The 21723-nt window shown below is 39.9% G+C and overlaps 1 protein-coding gene across 8 annotated transcripts in view; it reads left to right on the forward strand.

Moving 5' to 3' along the window:
• TNRC6A (trinucleotide repeat containing adaptor 6A) overlaps nt 1-21723 on the forward strand; it is a 44732-nt gene that overhangs the window by 15039 nt on the left and 7970 nt on the right. For 4 of the 8 annotated variants that reach the window (XM_085237181.1, XM_085237178.1, XM_085237175.1 and 1 more), the window contains 13 exons: nt 5638-5973; nt 8275-8322; nt 12047-14638; nt 15438-15602; nt 15925-16100; nt 16384-16464; nt 16900-16951; nt 18355-18497; nt 19166-19303; nt 19536-19664; nt 19775-19852; nt 20106-20316; nt 20913-20945. In XM_085237181.1, the coding sequence (XP_085093307.1) occupies nt 5638-5973; nt 8275-8322; nt 12047-14638; nt 15438-15602; nt 15925-16100; nt 16384-16464; nt 16900-16951; nt 18355-18497; nt 19166-19303; nt 19536-19664; nt 19775-19852; nt 20106-20316; nt 20913-20945 (4182 nt within the window). Of the gene's footprint in view, nt 1-5624; nt 5974-8274; nt 8323-12046; nt 14639-15437; nt 15603-15924; nt 16101-16383; nt 16465-16899; nt 16952-18354; nt 18498-19165; nt 19304-19535; nt 19665-19774; nt 19853-20105; nt 20317-20912; nt 20946-21723 lie in introns of all 8 variants that reach the window. The other 4 variants (XM_085237179.1, XM_085237180.1, XM_085237177.1 and 1 more) reach the window with 2 other exon arrangements.

Raw genomic sequence — 21723 nt, forward strand, 5'->3', positions numbered from 1 at the left:
TGTAACGTAACTGTTTGGTGCAGGCTGGGAATGCTGCTGTTGCTCTCAGTGTTTGTAGGTTCTATAAATTCTCTGTTCCTTCCATAAGCACTGGAAAAATCATTTTCACTTTCTTTTTAAGTTGGTTGGAAAGTGAATAACAATCACATACGCAGTTGCATGGTGAGCTCCTTGAATTGTTTTTTTTTTTTTTTGTGGAAACATTGGGTTTAGTTTAATAACTTGAGCAATGTTAGCAACAGAAGCTTGGAAACTCTGCTCAGCATTGCTGCAGGTATTGCTGAAAAGTGGCACGTGTTGGAAGTGCTGCTGTGGTGTGAGGGCAGCAAAGTGGTGCAGGATGCACTGTGCCTACCAGGAAGTTTCTAATACAATATCCCAGTTGTAAGGAGTTGTGGAAGTGTTTGTTTGTATTCTGAATTAATAAACCATGTCTGGGGAAAAAAAAAATAGTGAGGGAGAAAAATGATACAATACTTAGTTTTAAAGAATAGCATCCATTTTGGATGAACATCTGACCTGTGTACTCAGACGGTCCTGGCATCTGGGCGTCACATCAGGGCCGGCCCTGCAGCAGCAAATGGCTAAACATGGCCTGGGGGAGGGGAGGGCACCCAGGGGGATCTTCACACTGGGAAAATGCCTTTCTTATGAAGGATGAAATAAATAGTTCTTTTGTTTGTTTATTCTTTGGAGACCTAGAGTTGTTTACAGAATGAAAGTATTACATTCCAAATGTAATGTTACCATGTTATTAAAAGGGTGTTCCAGCAAGCGTAGTGGGAATTCAGAGTTGTCAAAGAAGCACAAGCTGGCAGTCCCCTGAAGAAGTATGGGCACTGTGGGATTCACGCGTGCAACTTTTTGCAAGAGTTTCTATAGGAGCAAAATTTGTTGCTTGTGTTGTACCTAGCTCTTTCCTTGTTCTGCCTGCTTGTGTGCAGGATGCAAATTAATGTTTCATTAAGTCTCCAAGTTTCCATCGCGTTAATGTCTTAAATTATTTATTTTGTGCATGAGCTGAAGATAAAATACAAGAGTATAGGATCTCTAAATAATTCAGAATTATGTTCTTGCAGAAAAGTAGCCGCTTCCAAGGGGGTGGGAAGCAGAGAGCTTCGTTCTTTATTTTTAAGCGTAGCCTGGATGTTTCCAAAATGTTTTTTTAGCTGAGGTAGAAATTAGTGTTGCACCAGTAGCTGTCAGTGTGCATGTGAATTATAAGAGTGCCTTCTAAAGGAGTCGGTGGTGCTGATTTTTTTTTTTTTTTTTTCCTGTTCAGGATTGAGAATGGAAGTAGTGAAGAAAATGCCAGTGTAAATGTTTTCAGTACAAAAAGCATTTAACACTGTAGTACTGTCATTAAAAATGCATGTGTTTCATTCCTGTGGATCCCAGATATTCTGTCTAGTTCTATACATCTGGTTTTATCAAAAGAGGGAAGGTGGTGTTCACAGGAGTTAAAGATGAGTGCATTGAGTAGCTGTGAGGGTTTCTCTGTGCTACAGCCAGCAGAACAAATCCCTGTCTTGACAAGTGCCCTCCAAGTATCTTGTATCAGGGGTTTTAGAAAAGAATGAGTATCCCTTCAAAGTCTTTCTTTAACAGCTCTATAGTATTCTCAACAATTGCTCTGGCATCCCCTCTGATGTTGCAAAATAGGTATTTTTGCTGTGTTTGATGTTAGCACTGCTAGGGACAGATAAATCAATCCATTTCCCTGGGATTTCTCCTGAAACAGGCATCTGCAAACCACGCCGTAGCCAGGAGCAGTGATACGCTGAGCATCAGGCTAAATGCTGCGTAAGAAGAATGTTTGAGTTTTGTTTTTGTTGCTCACTTCAGTAATTGTGATGGGCTGCTGCAGAATGTGAGATTTCATTAGGGGATCTTTTTTTAGAGTCAGACTTTAATTACATACATAATGGCGTAGTGAAAGGATTTACAAAAGCGGAGCACTGATGTTTGTGTGGATGCTGCTGTGGTGGTTGGCTGTTCTGAATGTTTTTGTGCTTTGCAAAACAGTAAAGCTAGAACTGAACACATCTATCAGTCTCCAGAATTCCTCTGCTTTGTGGAAGGCACAGGCGTTAAGGCTGACTTCTGTTGCAGAACGGAATAAACTTTGAATCAGCCACTGAAACAGAAAGTGCTTTTAAAAATAGCTGGGTGTGGAATTGAAATCTTTGACTCATATTTCCCACCGTGGAAAGTTCTTATTCGTTTTCTTCCCCGTGAAGCAGAATTGCTGGAGCACACTGAGCCTTCTGTTTGTGTTGGGTGTGGGGCGTTTTTTCGGCTGCCGGACTCTGCTTTACCTGATTGCAAAAACTCTTGCATTAGCTTTTACACGTTGCATGTAAATTAGCAAAAATAACAGAACTGTAAGTGCTAGCTGCTAAAATTGCCTGTATAAATGGCATCTAACTTACCTTTGTGCGGATCTTCAGGGGTTAATGAATTGGCAAACAGTGAGATATTTTCCAGATCAGCTAGCTGAGCTTACAGCTGCGGCCATTTTTCCACAACGAAAATTCTAGCACTACATCTTACGTGTGTCAGCTTGAAAGCCAGACTTCCTCTGTTTGCCCTTCAGCATTCCAGCACTGACAACTCTTTGGGGCATGACGTGCAGGGAGAGTGTGTTACAATACATTTTTAAGGGGTCAGCTTAAGCAGCAGCGATTTGAAACGTTTAAATGACAGCTCGGTGCTGCTCTTTGTGTGGTTTAGGGGACGATTTGATCTTTGTAAGCTGATTTTGTGCGAGTGAGAAACTGTTTTCCATCTGCACCGAAGTTATTCAGACAGCTGCCATTTTTTTTTTTTTTATTGGAGGGGGAGTTTAAGTCACTGGGCCCCTACTCCAGGAGGAGTTGGCAGGCAGCACTCCTGTAGCAGTAAAATGACACCATGCTTCTCCTCCATTTTCTAATGAAATCTGCAGAGTGGGAAAGCAACACAAGTTGGAAGCGTCTGTCTTTGGAATCTCTCTGCAAACTTTAACTTCACCAGCCCCTGCTCTGTGCGTTCTCAGCAGGTTTGTTTATAAAAAAAATATCTGTGATTTTGGTATTATTCCTTTCTGTAAAATGGCTGTTATTTGACAAGTAAATTAGCTGTGATAGATAGTCTGCTAATAATGCGTTCTGCTTTACTGTGGTTCAGAACAGAATGCTGCTGTGCAAAACTGTTATTAAGCAAGCAACTTGTTTATAAGAAACTAGAAATGCTAAGGATTAAGGGGTGTTGGAATTTCTAGCAGCTGTATGGGAATAGTATCTATTATTTTATCTTCTGGGGAGTTTGGAGCAGGAACTGTTGGGCAGGATAAACTGTGGAGCTTTAAACTTTGTGGTGCTCGGGGAGGAGAAGATGAAGTAATTCTGTTGCATCTAAAAGCACTTCTGGTTAATTTCAGTTGGAAATTAACATACAAATATAAGCTTTACCCATTTTAGATTAACTGTATTATGTGGTAAGATTTTTCTATCTGATTTGCTTATCAAAGTATGAAGAATACCGTATTTCTTAAGGAAATTAATACACGATATGAGAGAGATGTAATTTTCTTTAACTGTTTGGGAATTCTTGTTTTTATAGCTTCAGGGTGGCTTGGCAGAAAGTAGCCTGGTTGCTATGTGCGCTCCTTTGCAGCTGTAAGTGGTTCGAAGATCTGAAGGTCGATTAAATCTGTAGTAGTGAGCACTTAGTCTTAAAGCAGCAGTAATTAGGAAAGTGAACTGTTAACGTTGCTGTGTCGCAGCACTGCCCTAAACTTACTGCTGTCATCTGTTTGGATGCCTCATGATGTCGTGTAGAAACAGTTTTACTTTGTCTGGGAGGAGCAATCGTATGTGAATGGAAATGGAAGAGAAGTGAATCTTTTGTTGATGATGTTGTATGTGGGATTAAAAATCTCTTCTTGGGAGGATACTTTCCACCAAAGTTGGCAGTCGGACTAAAAAATGTGACACACAGTTTGCAGAAGGCTTCAGGAGCCGTGTGTGACCTTCAGCATCGCCATCACTGTGCGACTGCCTTGGCATGGTGACGGTTTGCTCGCTGCAAGAAGTCTTGTTTTGTGTCCCGCTGTCAGCACGCGCCTCAGGTGTGGGCTGTGCTGCAGAGAGCTGTAGAAGCCCTGCAATTAGCAGGGGTCACTTGTGGCAGAAGCCGTGCTGATAGATCACAAAGCTGAGGTCTGAGGTCTGGCCACAGACTGCGATATGTGAAGAAAACTTTCTTAATTTCTAAGCTTATTGCATGATGTAGACCACAGAAATGTGATTGTTAATATTGCGTTGGGCTGCTCACAAATTCTGAGATATTTACTAAAACAGAGACAATGACAAAATGTGCTCGGTTATTTTTCAGTTCTCTCACTTCTAAATCAGAAAATGTCGAAAGCACAGAATGGAGATGCACTTGCATAAGATTTGTTTTAGTGAAATTGAGTTTCGATCTAAATTTGTTGTCATGCACAGTGTTTCAGATGCATATGGGAAGGAATCTGAATTATCTGCTTGTTGAATATAGGCAACAACTTAATGAATGGAATCTGATACAGTGCTAGCAAGTTTTATCAACTCCAATTTATCTGTGAGCTTTTCAATACCTCCTATTCCTCATAGATGCATTAAATTGAACTCATGTCTGGGCAGTTCCTCCTCGTAGTTCTGTCCCTCTCCAGCCAGCTGTGAAATAGGGAGCAGCAGGTCAGTGCTGTCAGTGCCCGAGTGCTGCTCCGCTCCACCTCCAGGACACGTGCCGAAGGGCCTCCTGGGGAGCTATGGCTCGTCCACGTTTTTCTTTAATAGACTAAATAGAATATTTCATTAAAATACAAAGCAGCTGCTGAGTCTTAAGTGGCGTTTTATTCTGAGTGTCCTGTTTGCCTCCTTTTCCTGTGAGATGGTGACTACTTGTATATGGTAACACTTCTAAGTTTCTCATGGGAGTAAGAGTTCTATTTTTAGTATTTAAATATTTTAACATAAGGTTTAATTGCCAAAATGAAGAGACGTAGTGCCTTTTCAGTATCTAAAGGGAAGCTAAGGAATAAGGAGAGAGTCTTTAGCAGGCTTTGTGGTGATAATACAAGAGGAAATGGCTTCAAGCACAAAGAGAGTAGATTCAGGTTGGATATAAGGAAAACATATTTTACAGTGAGGGTGGTGAGGCGCAGGAACTGGCTGCCCAGTGTGGTGGTTGATGCCCCATCCCTGGAGACTTTCACAGTGAGGCTGGATCAGGCCCTGGGCAGCTTGATCTGGCTGCCCCTGCTCATTGCAGGGGAGTTGGACTACACAGCCTTTGGAGGTCCCTTCCAACTCTAAGGATTCTCTGATTCTATGATTTGTCAGAAACAAAACTGTAGGTTTCTTAGCAGTAGCATGCTTTACCTTTGCTAAAAGGGATAGCGAGACATTCCTTCATCCAGAGCTGTTAAAGCTGTATGACTGTGGGGTAATAGAGCTTTTAATGAGGAGCGAGTTAAAATTATCATCGGAAAAAAAATTGTCATTGCATGATATATAAACATATCTAAGAATATCTACTTAGTGTTGAGTGTTTTAAGTTACTGTTCTGATGAATAACTTTGTCTAACTTTCTTTTTTTTGGGGGTGGGGGTAGTGCCAGAACAAACCAAGACAAGTGTAAGCCAGCCTCAGCCTGTCACCTCTAACGGCACTTCCACAGCAACCAGCACTAATAATAATGCCAAGCGGGCCACAGCCAACAATCAGCAGCAGCAAACCTTGCCTCGATACCCTCCTCGTGAAGTACCACCGCGATTTCGACACCAGGAACAGAAACAGCTTCTGAAACGAGGTCAGCAGTTACCAGTTATAGCTGCAAACCTGGGATCTACTCCTAAAGTATTAAACGGCCAGTCAGGAGGCAGCACTGTCACAACCAAACAGCCGGTGACCAACGGAGAAGTGCCGAACAGCAGCAAAAAACAGCCAGGTGAGGGGCAGGTGCCTTGGTTTTCTTTAACTAGAGCTGGATATTTGAAACGACATTATTGATGAGCTATTTGTTCTAATATTACTTAAGCTTCACATGTAAGCTGCGGCATAATGGAAGATTCTCTGGTGTTGTAGCTCAATATTAAACATTACAGGATAATTTCAGCCATCTTTGTGCAAGTTTGCCTGAAACTGATGGCATCTTTTTCTTTTTTTGCTGGTGATATACAGCAGATGCATACCTGTTTTTGAGCAGATATTTAAGCCAAAGTGACAACTGTTACATGTTCTGAATTTCCGTTCTTAATAATTGATTCAAGTATGATAATGGTACAAAGAATTGCATTCAGTTTTGATACACATATGTCAGAAAGAAGGATCTTTCAACTTCCAGAGCATTCTGAGTAGTATGTCAGACTTTTGTTTTTCAGATTTAGAAATGAATGGGATATGACATCTTAGAATATCCAAATTGCTCTTGTTGGTAGGTCAAAGTTTCTCGTTCTTTGTTAACCTGAATCTTGATTGTTTTAGAAAATCCTAGAATCACAGAGCAGCTTGGGTTGGAAGGGACCATGAAGCTCATCCGGTATTTGAATAGTAGTAGATCTACATGTCCAACAAGTAACTAAAAGATTGTAAGAGCATTTTAGGAGAGAAAAACGTTGGCTAAATTACCTTCCCATCTTACAAAAGATTTGTATTATCTTTAGTGTCCTCTCAGTCACTACGATGGCAGATCTTTTTAAATTGTGAGCTGTACTCAGGGCATTCCTGTACGTGCAAGGTAGACTGGTCAAATCTGGCAAATGGGATTGGGAAGCCAAGGTCTCACTTTTGTATTTGCTGTGTATGAGTCTGCTTGAAAGTTCTTTTGTCTAGTACAACCAGCAATAGTGGCTCTCTGAAATGTTGTGAAGGTGAGTGCCGTGAGATATGTAGGAAAGAGGACAATAAAGGAAAATGATTTTTCAGTGCTGAGTTTTTGTAATGGTTTCAGAATGTAGTCTAATAAATTGCTTTGTGAAGTAAGCAGAGGTGATGATAGTTCAGCATCATGCAAGAGTACTTTAATTCTTTTGGAGCTGAAAGCCTTGGTCTTACTGACCTTCCGCATTTTGTCTTTTAGACTCCAACCAGTCCTTCTCCAATATACCCTGGAGTGGGAACTCTTGAGTTTAGCTGTGATTCTAACTTTGGGTAGGTGATTTGTAAAAGCCAGGCAATACAAGTACTGCTACATTTACATGTTTCCTTAAATAAATAGGCAAAAAAATACAGACAAAGGGGTATTTTTAATGTGTACAATCACCTGCAGTGCCATGTGCTCCTTTGGAAAGTGATACAGTCATATTGTACCAACGCAGTTATTTTAAGAAATCTACATCAGTAACTCTTCACCAGAACATTTTCATACCAAATTCAGGGATTGCAGTACTGAAACTTCCCTCCATATGTAAACTTCATGTGAGAGAAGGATCGGGTCTTGAATGCCACCTTGGTAGGTTTGCTTGCCTTTATGCTTTGTTTCACATCAGAATAGCCAGGTGGTTATTCTACAACAAAATGATTTATATAGTTACCTAAATATTTGCTAGGAGTAATTACTTACAACTGTGGGACATGAGAGAACACACGAGCTGTCAGGATCCTGGCTTTTATCCAGGCTAAGTTATTTTGATTCCTTCACTGGCATGAGTCACTCTTCCTTTATGCTTATGCATCTTGCAGTGGTGCAGCTAGTTTGCAACCAGAGCCTTTGGAAACAGAGTTATTCACGTGACTCATGTTGCTGTGTTTTTTTTTTGTCTTTTTTTGTTCCTTGTGTATTGTAGGAATAAGGAAAGAAGTGAGCAGTTGAGATTGGCAATTAGTAGAAATAAAGGTTGACTTAGATTAGGAAATGTTGCCTTAAATGTAACAGTTAAGATCTCCAACTGAAAATGTGCTCCCTTTTGTATAAATCAAACTTTTAAAATTAGGGATGTCTCAAATTTGCTAATTAAATGCCAAATGTATAAAAGCTAACTAGTTGTGGAAATACTTAGTAAAACCAGCAAATTTTCTACTTAATCTGGCCTACACTTAGGACTGATTTTATCTCAGTCTCCCTCCCCTTGTGCTGTGTTCTGAGCTATGGCGAGGCAATTGATAGATTTAGAGAGGGCACTCGAGAAATCTCTCTAGAAAAGGGATGCTAATAGATGGTTTAGAAATAAAAAGTGGTTTAGGAACTCAAAGCTCTGAGTTACACAAGCAGTGCTTCTGTAATTTTCTTGCTTTTTTTTTTTTTTTGTAGGCATGCCTCCCATTCGGGACTTGGTGAGCCACTCCCCTAACCAGTCAGGTTAGCCATTTAAATCTCACCTTTTTTCACACTACGTGTGTTTGTAGTAGTTACATGTCTCACACAGTTCTGTCTGATTTTTTTTTTGATTCTTTGGCTTATGTCTTTTCAATAGCATGTGCTGTGTGAATGTCTGGCTTGCGTATGCTTTGTGTGCCATAACATTACACTTAGGTAAATATTTTCAGTTTTCTAAGGTGTTTGAATTCATATACAATTACTTTTTTAGACTAGGCAATGTGGCAACTTAGCTCTAAAATATGAGGATTTTTTGCTTTTTTAAAAACCTTCCTCCTTGCATGCCGTCTCTGGATGGTAAGGTGAATAATTTATGCAAGTTTATTTTCTATCAGAGATGCTTCACAGCATGTGGAGATAGTCAGTGATCACAGTCCCAGTGTGGAGACCTTCCTGTTCCAAGTGCCCAGCTAGTGCTGGACTGCATGTACCTGGGACTGCAACTGCGTGTGTTGTTTGTGGGTGAGGCTGTGAGAAGCTCCTGGTGTTTAGTTAACTTACCTGAGGGCCAGTTACTTGCCCAAGGATGGGCAAGTTGCAGCTCGTGGTTGTGCTGCATGGGTCAGGGAAAGCCAGAAGAGGGGAGAGTGCAGGGCTGGCTCTTGGGGAGAGCTGCCAGCTGGGCACAGACACGGTATCTTTGTCCTGGTGACTCTCCTGCCCTGTGTTGGCGGAGATCTGTAAGAAACAGGCAGCTCAGTCTTCTACTTTTCAGGCTTGAGTTCTTCAAAAAGACAAAAGCAGACTTCAAGATCTTCTGTACCACAGAGAAGCTGATACCTGATGTTAACAAACACAGTAGGGTCTGCTTTGGGTTTTGGTTTTGTCAGCTCTTAACAAATGTGCTTTTTAGCTTGTTTGCTGAAGTGCGTCCTTCCATAAGGACCAAGAGTACAGTAACTGGGAAGGTACAGTGTGCACATACTGTATACACACCACTAAATTCTGTAACTGAAAAAGGAGGCAGGATTCAACGCATCTCAGAGCTATAGTTTAGTTTAAACAGTGTGGTGGTACTTAAAACCACAACTGCCAACAAAACTCCTTTAGGCAGTGCCTGGTAAAACTATAGGCTGCTGTCGACTGATCCTACTGTGCACCAAATGCAGTATGCCATCAAGTAATTGTTCACTTTTTAGGGTGTTCATGTGCTATCTGCCAGATGGGAAGTGAGAGAGAGTAGCTTACTTCCTCAGTGTTTGGATTTTTTTTTATTTCAGCAGTTCGTGAGCTGTGGAGATTTGAGCAGGAGTATTTCAGAGCAGTGTAACTTATGGAATCATTGATACTTACTTGTGTCCAGGAAAAAGATGATTAGTCAGTGTAGTTCCATTGGTAATAGAATGAGAGTCTGGATGGCTGGTAATTAATCATTACACCATGCTTGCGTGTTGTGCTTGTCACAAACTGTATTGCATCTAAATTAATACAAAAGATTTCAATAAATACAAGCTTTCTTTCAATTTATTATCTTGCTGTGCAAATTAAGGTTTGTTACCATTTCGTTCTGGCTTGTTGTCATAGCCTGTATCTCTTCACGCTGAGTTCAGACTCCTTGCCACCTATCTGTGTACTGCCATGCTGTTTTTTAAAGTTGATCATGTTACTGGGATAACACTTATGTAACAAGATCATGTTTTGTTAGGACGGCTTTTTAATACTCTTGCTTTTCTTCAAGCGAATGCAGGTAACTGTTTGATTAGTCTTTTAATTAATTTAATTTTAAGTTAAATGTCATCTTATGAAATGTCAGTGTGAGGTTTGAAATCTCGGACAGCTGCTCGTGTGCTACAGCATTTTTCTAGTGGCAAATCAGTGGGCAGGTTCTAGATTATGTTCTTCTGAATGAATGCCTTCCAGTTCTAAGGATGCTGCGTGGTTCCCTCCACCACGAGCATGGAGCTGTGGAGCCAAGTAATGTTTTGGATTTGTTATTCTAATTCAAAAATAGAGAATTTTCTCATTCTTGTGGTATTATCAAGTTCCTTTCGAGGGGCAGTAGCACTCAAACAAAGTCTCTTAAATTTGAAATTGACACCACCTTCACTTCTCAGTTCAGCCACTCATACTTACCATGATAAACCTCAGCATTCCCCTTCTTGCAGTGGAATCAGAGTGCTGAGAACAGGGTCCTGCCAAGTCATCTTCAGATGCCTCCTGTGTTTTGAACAGTTATTACCGAAAGTCATATCTTGTGTATGTTTTAACCTCTATGTAGATGGCAGTTTTAAATAAAGTTTTATTAATGTTTTTAATAGAGTATGTAGGGGGTTGGAGCACACTGGAGCTTGAGGCTTCAGTTTGTGCACAGAACTGGTGTTGCTGGGAGCAGAAGGGAGAAACCACAGGGACCAGTGGCTTCCCTTCAGACTTCACGCTTAAAGTCTGTTTCTAAGAAACATGAGAAGCTTATAAATTAGTACTGTATTATTTAAAACAGCCAATCTGTACATGTTCTATAGATATCTTTTGAGAAAATTATGGATTGACATCTGTAGCATTTTGCTACTGTTAGCTCTGCCTGTTAGCAGGGACAGGTACAGCTTCGTCAAGGTCGCCGTGAGTAGTCTTCTCAAGACAAATGTAAGGCATGTACTGTAAAAATCCACTTAGAATGAATACGAACACTTATTTTTCTTTAGGCACATGATTTTTCCTTATTCTAAGTAAAGGCAAGGAAAACAAAAACACTGCTTTTAGAAAAGCAGACTTTTAAAAAGGGAAATGTTTTTACTGAGCAGACAGGTGACTTGCAACTCAGCATGTGTTGTTTCAGCTCAGGAAAATAATAAGTGAACTGCACCGAGAGGTTGTGTTTGTGTTTTGTTGCCATCTTCATTACTGTATTTCCATATGCCTCATACTTCTATAGTTTCATGTTGCAGTGCATTTGTGCTTTGATTTAACAGTTTGGGGGGAGAAAATCTCTGCAATAAAGCTTCAGAAATATGAAATGAATATTAACAGCACTTAATTTTATAGCAAATACTTTGTGATGTGTACTTGACCACAAAATATTTGGAAGTCAATTGAGATGTATGTCTTCCTGAGTCCTGGACATAATCATCCTATTAATTAAAAAAGAAATGGTAGTTCTTACATAACTGACAGTGAGAAGGAGTAGTTCATTTGCTGCACTATATCTGTGTTCCTACAGCAGCAGAACATTAGATCGGCATTGTGATTTTTGTGTCGGGTTGTTGTTGTATAAAAGAATTAATTTGTACCTGAGAAAACATACATAATATCTTTTAATGGTGTGTGTTTCCGCAGCTATTGTCTCATAACATTTGCTGCTGCTAGGTCAGTTTAATATTCAGCTTAGATTACTGCCTTTCAGAATCTCTTTGAATTTAAACACACATGGTTTTTCATAAATTATTTTCTATCTAGTTATACAGAGTATTAAAAGAAAGCAAAACAATACTGTTTGGAAGAAATAGAACTGTACGTTCTGTACTGTTTAGTCATGCTTCTTGTGAGAATTCTGCTTTGTGCATGTAATGAGAATTGTTCTAGGTTATGCATAGGGTGATGTTCTGAGCAGGTGCGCTGTAAAGTTTTCTCTGTAGTTTTCAGTGACTAGTGTCAAAATAAGCAAAATGATTCTTGACTTAGTGTCTTTGTACATTGTTTTTCTTCTGTTTAATGAAGTAATAATGCTGTGTTTATAATAATGGTCTTGGACTTTCCTTCTTCTCTTTAGATCTGAACCACAGTGGTCTAGGATCCCATTATGAAAATTCTCACTGGGGACCAGTCTCTTCAAATAGTGAATCCAGCACAAACTGGGATAAAGTTATTGTAGACGGCTCTGACAAAGAAGCATGGCCATCAATCACTGGCAGTGACCCAGAGTTGACATCAGAATGTATGGACACTGACTCTGCCTCTAGCTCTGGGTCAGAGAGAAACCTCATTATAATGGCTTCAGGGAGCACAGGTGGTGAAAATGATGGCATTCGAAATGGCATCGGACATGGTTCTCAAAATAAGTTTGTGGTTGGTAGCAACAGCAATAATGTGGGCAATGGAAGTATTAATGGGCCATGGGGTTTATCCCATGGGACCATAATAAGCACATGTCAAGTTTCTGTGGATGCTCCTGACAGCAAATCTGAAAGTAGCAACAATAGAATGAATGCTTGGGGCACCATAAACTCTTCATCAAATGGAGGGTTAAATCCAAGCACTTTGAATTCAAATGGCAACCATGGTGCCTGGCCTGTATTGGAGAACAATGGACATGCCCTGAAAGGGTCTGTAGGGAGTGGTAATTCTGGCACAAATATTCAGTGCAGTACCATAGGTCAGATATCTAACAGTCAGAGTATTAACTCTAAAGTGGGTGGTTCAGCCCATGGTTCCTGGGGAGGCCTTCAGGAAAATTGTGATTCTGAAGTAAATGGTACAAGGAAGGTTTCATTCAGTGGGCAACCTCAAAACCTTAACACTGAAATGAATGGACCAAATAACACTACTAACTTTATGACCTCTAGTTTACCAAACTCTGCTGGTTCAGCGCAGATTAACGAACTGCCTAATAATACAGGGCATGGGGCCTGGCGTGTGAGCACAATGAATCATTCTCAGATTCAGGCCTCTCCAGTTACAAATGGCACTTCCATTTCTCACCTTAGCAATGGTGAGGCGAAAAATGGTGGATCTTATGGTACTACATGGGGTGCCTATGGTTCTAATTACTCTGGAGACAAATGTTCAGGCCCAAACAGCCAAGCTAATGGTGACACTGTGAATGCAACTCTAATGCAGTCAGGCATTAGTGGGCCTGGCAGCACTAACTTTCAAATCAACGGGAATAAAGGAGGAGGGGTGTGGGAAGCAGGGACAGTCAACTCCCAGAATATGCCATGGGGAAGTGGAAATGGTGCAAGTGCTGGCGGAAGTAGAAGAGGATGGGGCAACCCTGCACAAAACACTGGCACTAACATTTCAAATGGTGAATGGAGTAAACTGCCTAGTAATCAGCATTCCAATGACAGTGTAAATGGAAATACCAGGAAGTTTACAAATGGATGGAAATCTACTGAAGAGGATGACCTTAACAGCCAGAGTTCTGCTGTGTCTCAGATAACTGAGCAGAATAGCGCGTGGGCCAAAACAGGTACAGGGGACGGAGAAGGTAGTACAGAGAGCACTGGATGCCATGAAGATAGAGTAGCTACAGAAGGACAGAATCGAGAGAGAAGAAAAGTTGACCAGCATGCATTACTCCAAAGTATAGTAAACAGAACTGACTTAGATCCACGTGTCCTTTCCAATTCTGGTTGGGGACAGACTCCGATCAAACAGAACACTGCCTGGGATACCGAAACATCACCAAGAGGTGAAAGAAAAACTGACAATGGGACAGAGGCCTGGGGAGGCTCTGTGACACAGACTTCTAGCTCAGGGGGATGTGTGGATAGACCTAGCCCTAATAATAATGATACCTCATCTGTATCAGGGTGGGGAGATCCAAAGTCTGCTACAAGGTGGGGAGACTCCAAAGGGTCAAATAGCCAAGGGGGGTGGGAAGAGGATTCTGCTGCTACAGTAATGGTCAAGAGCAATCAATCATGGGGAAGTGGCAAAGAGGAAAAGTCATCTTGGAATGACACGCAGAAGATGAAACAGGGATGGGTAGAAGGACAGAAGGCCAGCCAGGGTTGGGCTGTTTCTGCCAGTGACAGCTGGGGTGAAAATTCAAGAAGTAACCATTGGGGTGAGACTAAGAAATCCAGTTCAGGAGGTAGCGACAGTGACAGATCAGTATCTGGTTGGAATGAGCCAGGTAAATCAAATTCTGTTACTTGGGGAGGTAGTAGTAATACAAACCCAAATAATTCTTCAGGATGGGATGAGCCTGCAAAGTCTAATCAGAACCAGGGCTGGGGAGACCCTCCTAAATCCAATCAGCCTCAAGGTTGGGGGGATTCATCAAAGCCAATCAACTCTCCAGAATGGAACAAACAAGATGTTGGATCTTGGGGAGCACCGTCTGCCACCAATAAACCACCGGGCTCAGGCTGGCTGGGGGGACCAATGCCAGCTCCAGCAAAGGAAGAGGAACCCACTGGCTGGGAGGAGCCATCCCCTGAATCAATACGCCGCAAAATGGAAATTGATGATGGAACTTCTGCTTGGGGTGATCCGAGCAAATACAACTACAAAAATGTGAATATGTGGAATAAAAATGTCCCAAACAGTAGCAGCAGTTCAGACCAGCAAGCACAGGTACATCAGCAGCTACTGTCTTCAAGTGCCATGTCTAGCAAGGAGAGCAGTTCGGGTTCTGGTAAGACTTACACAAGCTTGTGTTTTCATTTAATTGTAAAACAGTTCTCTTCTACTTGTTTCCTATCACATGTTTTAGATGCAAAGTGGAGAGATGAAGGTGGCAACGGAAGTACCTTTTTATTATTATTATTATTATCTTTTAAAAGGAGAATGCAGGTAGATGTTTTGATATTTTTATACAAATTGGCAGATCTATTCTCTATTTTAAATAGTTTCAGTAATGTAGACTAGGCAGCTCTGCTGGAATTCTGGGGTAAGTGCTAAATACAAATGTATATCTCTAAGGAATAGGTTTTTTTCTTCATTTGATTCTAAAAGTTAAAACTTAATGTTGCTGAAGAGTCAAAAAAAAAAACAAAAAACAAGTTGGGCTGCTATCAGAATGATTACTAAATATGCACTAAAGATCAGAATTTGCAGGCTTGTAGTTTTGGGGGCAGTAAATAGTTGTAGATGTGTTTGCATGGTGCATGCAAAGTATTTTGTACTGTCTTTTTCAGGTGCAAAGAGAAGTAGCTTAAGCAAAAGGAGCAGCCCTTAGGAACTTAGTATTTTAGAAATGCCTGTTCTCCACGTAATTCTTCATATATGGAATTTGCATTTTTGCTTCTTTTTAATGGAACAGCTTACGGTTGTAATAATTACCTTTGTGCAAAATGTAAACGTTCACTAATAAGCTTTTTACTGTATGCTATCGCTTTGAAAAGGCAAAACACTTGATTCTTTAAAGTGGCTTTTAAAATCCTGTTTAAAAACAAAAACAAAAACATGCCAGTAACTCATACTGCTTTAAAAAGGTTGGGGAGAGCCTTCTACTCCAGCCACTACTGTAGATAACGGAACGTCAGCGTGGGGTAAGCCCATGGATACTGGTACTAGCTGGGGAGAACCCATCAGCGACGCAGGAGGCACCTCTGGCTGGGGAAACGCTTCTCTTGGTCAACAGGCTCCAAATAAACCTGGTGAGTGCTTTTTGCACTGTCTTTGAATAACAATACTGAAGGTGGAATGCTTATTTTTTAAGAGGCTTTAATTTGAAGTAAACGTAAAGCTCATTTCTGTGTTAATGGCAGCCAATACAAACTGATGCTTTTTTTTTTTTTGTATCAGAGTAGCTGCTCATTGGTGTGTCCTTCACCACCAGACTATTGTTGATCTGGCACTTAGAAATAGCTCCTTTAATCATGCTAGCTTCAGGTTTTAGTAGCTGATTTGTGTGGAGATTTGTGGTTTGAAGTGTTAATGTGTCGGGGTTTGGTTTTGTTTTGTTTTTTCCATAACCAGGGCCTAAATCTATGCAAGATAGTTGGTGTGGAGATGATATGCCATTGACAGGCAGTCGTCAGACCAGCTGGGAGGAAGAAGAGGATGTAGAGATTGGAATGTGGAACAGCAGTTCTTCACAAGAAGCTAACACATCTTTGAACTGGCCACCCTATATGAAGAAAATGCCCACAAAGGTAATTGTGACTTGTGAAATGTCAAGTCCACGCACAGGTGCAAGTTGGCAATGGAAAGAAAAAGTTATGAGACTCCTGAGAATTATTTCTTACTGTGTAAAACATCAGAAGGTTCTGTCAGGGTTTTTGCAGTGTTGTCATTTCTGAAAACTAAGAACAGATTGCTGTGCTGTGTGGAGTACCATTAAGCTTTCATCTTCATTCATAACGTTTCATAGTTTAATTTAAGCAGTAGGTGGCAAACATCTTCTGAGTGTCATGGGAATTCCTTTCTGTTTTTAAGGGAATAATGAAAGGTGGAAATAAGCAAGATGAAGCATGGATCAATCCATTCATTAAGCAATTCACAAATCTCAGTTTTTCAGTAAGTATTATACCTTTCCTGTCAGTATTGCCTTCTTAGAGTGCTAGTTGCAATGCACAAAAATGAAAGTTTTTGATTGTCTGAAGCTCATTTTCACAGTATTTTCCTTTTTACTTCTGTTTGTCTCCTTTGTCACTCATCCATTTTCCTTTGTACATTCTCAATACAAAAGACTTCTTTACAAAGAAGGGCGTTGTAAACATTACCCAGGTATTCATCCAGTGGTCTAGTTGTTCTAGTTAGTTACACATGGATTTTGGTAAATGTCTGCTTTCAGTGGATATCAAAGGAACAAAGCACTTTAAGATAGAGCCCAATTATCTTGATGTTTTTTTTTTTCTGCAGGCAGGTCTGAATTGAAATAATATATTAATTTCTTTGTTTTAGCTTTGAAAAAGATTATTATTAAATAATTGACTCATTTTATTACTTCAGAGAGAATCACCAGAAGAAACCATACAGAGCAATAAGATGGACATGTCTGGAGGTAAGAAAAGGAAATAACTAGATTTAAAGTAATAGCTTTCCTTTCCAATCTCTTAGTTTAAATATATCAGTTTACAGAAGTATATATAGTAATTTATTTTATTTTATATGTCTGTGTGTGTGTATAAATAAAATATTTACTTAAAAAATGCTCCTATAGAGCAGAAAAAAAAAAAGACTTGTGCATATAGCACTGCATACCTGATTGCTGCAGTTTATCCAAAAGTCAAACTAATCTCATACATACTGAGCTGGCGTGGAAGTATGCTTATGTGGTGTGGTTTTTTGGTTTTTTGTTTTCTTAATACAAGTATCCAGAGTGCTTTGTGGACAGCTTCCCTAAATAGGCACAAATGTTCTGAATACCACACTCGCTCCTTGTGGTTCATTCTTGGAAACGCATTTTCAGTTCGAAGAAGTAAATTAATACTGAACAGTTACTTCAGATGCATTTATACTTGAATGCCAGAATGACTTTTGAGCAGCCTTTGAGATCGTTTGCCGTTATGATTCCTCTAGCAAATGAAAAATAGGATAATTAAATTTAATAAATGACTAACTGTATATGGTAATAGGGCATGTAATGAAAAATAATTGTGGTGTTGTGTTTATTGTAGCTGCACTTCTTAATTTTAGTTGAAAATTACTTTTTTCACTTTTGGCTCGTGATCTATATTGCACAAGTTCTTTGCATTTCAGATTTTAAAACATAATAGAAAACCTCATGCTTAAATGATCTCAGTTCTTGAATTTGAATTTAAAGTATTTGCTTGAAAATGATTCTCTTGCAGTGCATGCAGTGAGGTATTAATGGAATATTATGCGTTGAAGTACACTGCTTTACTACTGCTTATATTTTGATCTCCCAGCTTGCCTAGTGGCATTGACAATGGAAACTAAATGTTAAGATGAGCTTTCAATGAACAATAGTATTTAAAATGTTTCCATCTTCTTTGTTGTAATTCCCCCCACAATAACTGAATCAAATTAAAGAGGCTCTGAAATCTAATGCAGACGAAGGGCATGTAATAAAGATACTGCTTCAAATCCAAGACAGTGCTTGTTGTGACTCTTCAAAGGAAAACAAAAAGGTGACATTAATGTTTGACTTAAACAATTATATTTGGTTTGTTTTTGAGAGCAGACAGAATATTTTGGGGAAGTGTGCAAAGTGTTGACGCTTTTCTGATTCTGGATTTGAAGTTTCTGTAGCTGCTGATTCATAGTGTTCCCTTTCCTTTGAAGCAAAATCCAGACAGTTTAAAACTGAATTGATGCTTTCTTTTATTAGTATCAAGCTTGAAAGCTGTGTTCTGTATTTTATAAGTATAAGCCCGTTCATACTGTATCTGGAAAACTATAATCCTTCAATGTCATAGTCACATCTCTTTCACCTTCTCTTAGGGATATTGCAAGATAAGAGAATGGAGATTGATAAGCATGGCCTCAATGTTGGAGATTACAATCGTGTGGTTGGAAAAGGCCCTGGTTCTCGTCCTCAGATTTCCAAAGAGTCTTCCATGGATCGCAGTCCTTATTTTGATAAGGTTAGTAGCTATCTTACTGGCAGACATGCTGAACTTCTTTCACTCAGCACTACAAGTAATTATGTGTGCGCTCCTTAGCTTTCTGCATTTGGTGGAGGAGAAACTTAGTGCTTTCTTATTGATCCATAAGATATGTCTTATTCTTTTTAACTTATTGATATATAATACTAAGCTCTTTCTGTCGCCCATTTGCAGTGCAAATAACTAACCTGATCTCTTTTGTTTTCTGCCTATTTCCTGCTGATGCTGGACTCTCATGTGACTCTTCCCTTCTGTTCCTGGCAATGGTTTCTCCTTACTGCTTGCTTGCTGGCTGGTTGTTGCGCATCGGTTTGTCTGTCCAATCAGGATGGCATTGTAGCAGACGAGTCCCAAAACATGCAGTTTATGTCCAATCAAAACATGAAGCTTCCCCCTTCAAATAGTGCACTACCTAACCAAGCCCTTGGCTCCCTGGCAGGGCTGGGTATGCAAAACTTGAATTCTGTTAGACAGGTAAGGCTGTGTGCATATCCTTAGCATGTTACTTGACAGCATTTAATACCTTTTATTATAACATCCTAGCTGTTAATGTGATTAATGTGTCTTTTAGTTATAACGCAAATGTATAGGGATGGGAGAAGGAGAGGAAGAGGTTTATTGTCACTAACCATCCATCTTTTCCCCAGAATGGCAATCCCAGTGTGTTTGGTGTTGGTAATATAGCAGCACAGCCCAGGAGCATGCAGCAGCCTCCAGCACAACCTCTTAATTCATCTCAGCCTAATCCACGTGCTCAAGTGCCTCCTCCATTACTATCCCCTCAGGTAACTAAGTCCTTGGAACATTCTACGTATAAGTTACCAAAATACTGCTTCAGAAGAATTTTCTGTTTACTGGTGCTGCTGATATTTATTCTGGAAATGTTTGAAAACTTACTTGTCCTGAGTAGTGTTACAGAAAATAGGTGACTGTTAACCTGAGATTGTAATATCCTACAGCTAGTGTAAGTACTTGCACGTGCTGGTCACTCACTGATTGTGCTGGTCTGTTCTGCAGGTTCCGGTATCATTACTGAAGTATGCACCAAACAGCGGTGGCCTGAGCCCACTTTTTGGCCCACAACAGGTAGCCATGTTGAATCAACTGTCCCAGTTAAACCAGCTTTCTCAGATCTCCCAGTTACAGGTAAGCTAAAAAAGGTAGATGCTCTGTGTTCTGTTTGAACACGCAAGTAGAAACTTACCTCAGCTGTACGTTTTTCTAAAAACAAACAACACCCAAACACTGTCTCCTAGCGGTTGTTGGCTCAGCAGCAAAAAGTGCAGAATCAAAGAAGCATGCCTTCTGGTGGTCGTCAACAGCAGGAGCAGCAGGTAAATACGTTTATTATTAACTTTTCAAACAATTTTTTAAAATTGTCATTGGTCTTGAGCTGCGTTTCTAGTTACAAGCTCTATAAAAGTGTGCAAGAATGAATTGGCTTTTGACAAGCTTTAGAGGAATACACTTAGCTTAATGCTGGCTTTTTGCTATGTTAACGTGCACAAAACATAAAAATTGATTTATTGTCTTTAAGTGTCGGAAAGCTTTTGACTATTGCTGTTGTAACTGCTTTGTTTTTTTAAGGGTCGATCTCTTAGTATGCAGCAACAGATGATGCAACAGTCCCGTCAGCTTGATCCAAACCTGTTAATGAAGCAGCAAACTCCACCCTCTCAACAGCAGTCACTCCATCAACCCACCATGAAATCTTTCCTTGAGAATGTCATACCCCATGCTACTCCTGAGCTACAGAAAGGGCCATCACCAATAAATTCATTCAGCAGCTTCCCTATAGGTGAGTTTTTTTCATGCAAACTTCATGCAGTCAATATTTACGTAACAAAAGACACGCAGCCTTTCTTTTAATTCTGCCTGTAGTTTTCTTCTGAAAACAATAATGGTTGTTATCCTCTTAACATTTACCATTTTAACTGTAGTAGTAATTCTTAATGGGAGTCATCCAGTTACTTTTGTTCAACAAATAGCTTTTCCCACAAGTGCATTTATTCCCAGAAACAATTACCAGTATTTGAGTGCAAAATGTTGCACATTTTGATAGTACGTCCGCTTCCTTTTATTTTTTTCTTATCCTATGGATCCCAAAGATAACACAAAGTCCTTTTGCAGTCACGTATCCCGAAGCTAAAGGACGTTTGGAAAGTAGAAACTATACAAAGAATCTGTTGAAGTGGTCACATTTCTTTGAACTTTAAGAAAGTTTTCAATGGAATCATATGGGTAGAACAAAAAAAATTATTTTCTCTTCTAGTTGTTATGTCCAGAAGAGCTTTTAGTTTTGCATTTTTAAAGAATGGCTGTCTCATTCCAGACAAAATGTCTGACTGTTTATAAATACAAGTATCTCCTGTTTCTTTCTCCCTACATTTCCAGGCTTCAGTCCAATTTCTACTTCAGAAATTCCAGGCTTGTATATTTTCTCCTTATTTTAGGTCCCTTTTAAATGCTATCTTAATACAACTGCATACCATTTACCTCTGTTTTTTACCCCTGTTTTTGTTCCTCCTTTTTAGTTTGCTTTCCTTCTGTGTTCTTTCAGTCCTGCCTTTTCTGCTGAGCTGGTTTCCTTTGCATTCTCATTGCATTTCATAAAAAAAATATTTGTTTAGTTGAGACTGCTGCTGAAATCCTTGTGCTTGTAGGTGAAGTGTTACGGAGCCAGGGAGCGGTGCAAGCTGTGCTGTTGCAGTGCATGTGGCACACTGCAATTTTGCTTTTGGCCAGTCTTAATTCCAGGCTGTTACTTAATGGTTGCTGCTGCAGTCTGGCATCAAGATTAACTACTGCTTTCATCCAAAGGGCAAGGCAGAGATGTTAAGTTTGCTTAGCTATTAGAGGCGCTGTTAGTTCTAATAAAAGGAATATTGAACTTTCTTGCCAAACTTCATATCAAGTATTTGCATCCCGTCTATATTAGATTCTTGTTGTTTCCACTAGATATATTTTTTCTTCATTTGAAATGTCATTTAATATCATTAAGCAGCTGCTTTCTCTTCTCAGCCGTTGCTACATTTCAGTAACCTGCAGTATGTATGAATGTTTTGGGATCTCTTTGGTGTAGTACTGTGTAGTCAAAGAAGCAGGTGGAGTTGCACTCAATCCACAGTTAAGTGGCTTCAGGGAAGAAATAATAAGTTTCTGGAATTTCTTCACCCCTTTGTGAAAAATAGAGCCAAGAGGAGTT

The sequence above is a fragment of the Meleagris gallopavo genome, chromosome 16 (genome assembly GCF_905368555.1).
Source record: "Meleagris gallopavo chromosome 16, MGAL_WU_HG_1.1, whole genome shotgun sequence".
NCBI lineage: Eukaryota > Metazoa > Chordata > Aves > Galliformes > Phasianidae > Meleagris > Meleagris gallopavo.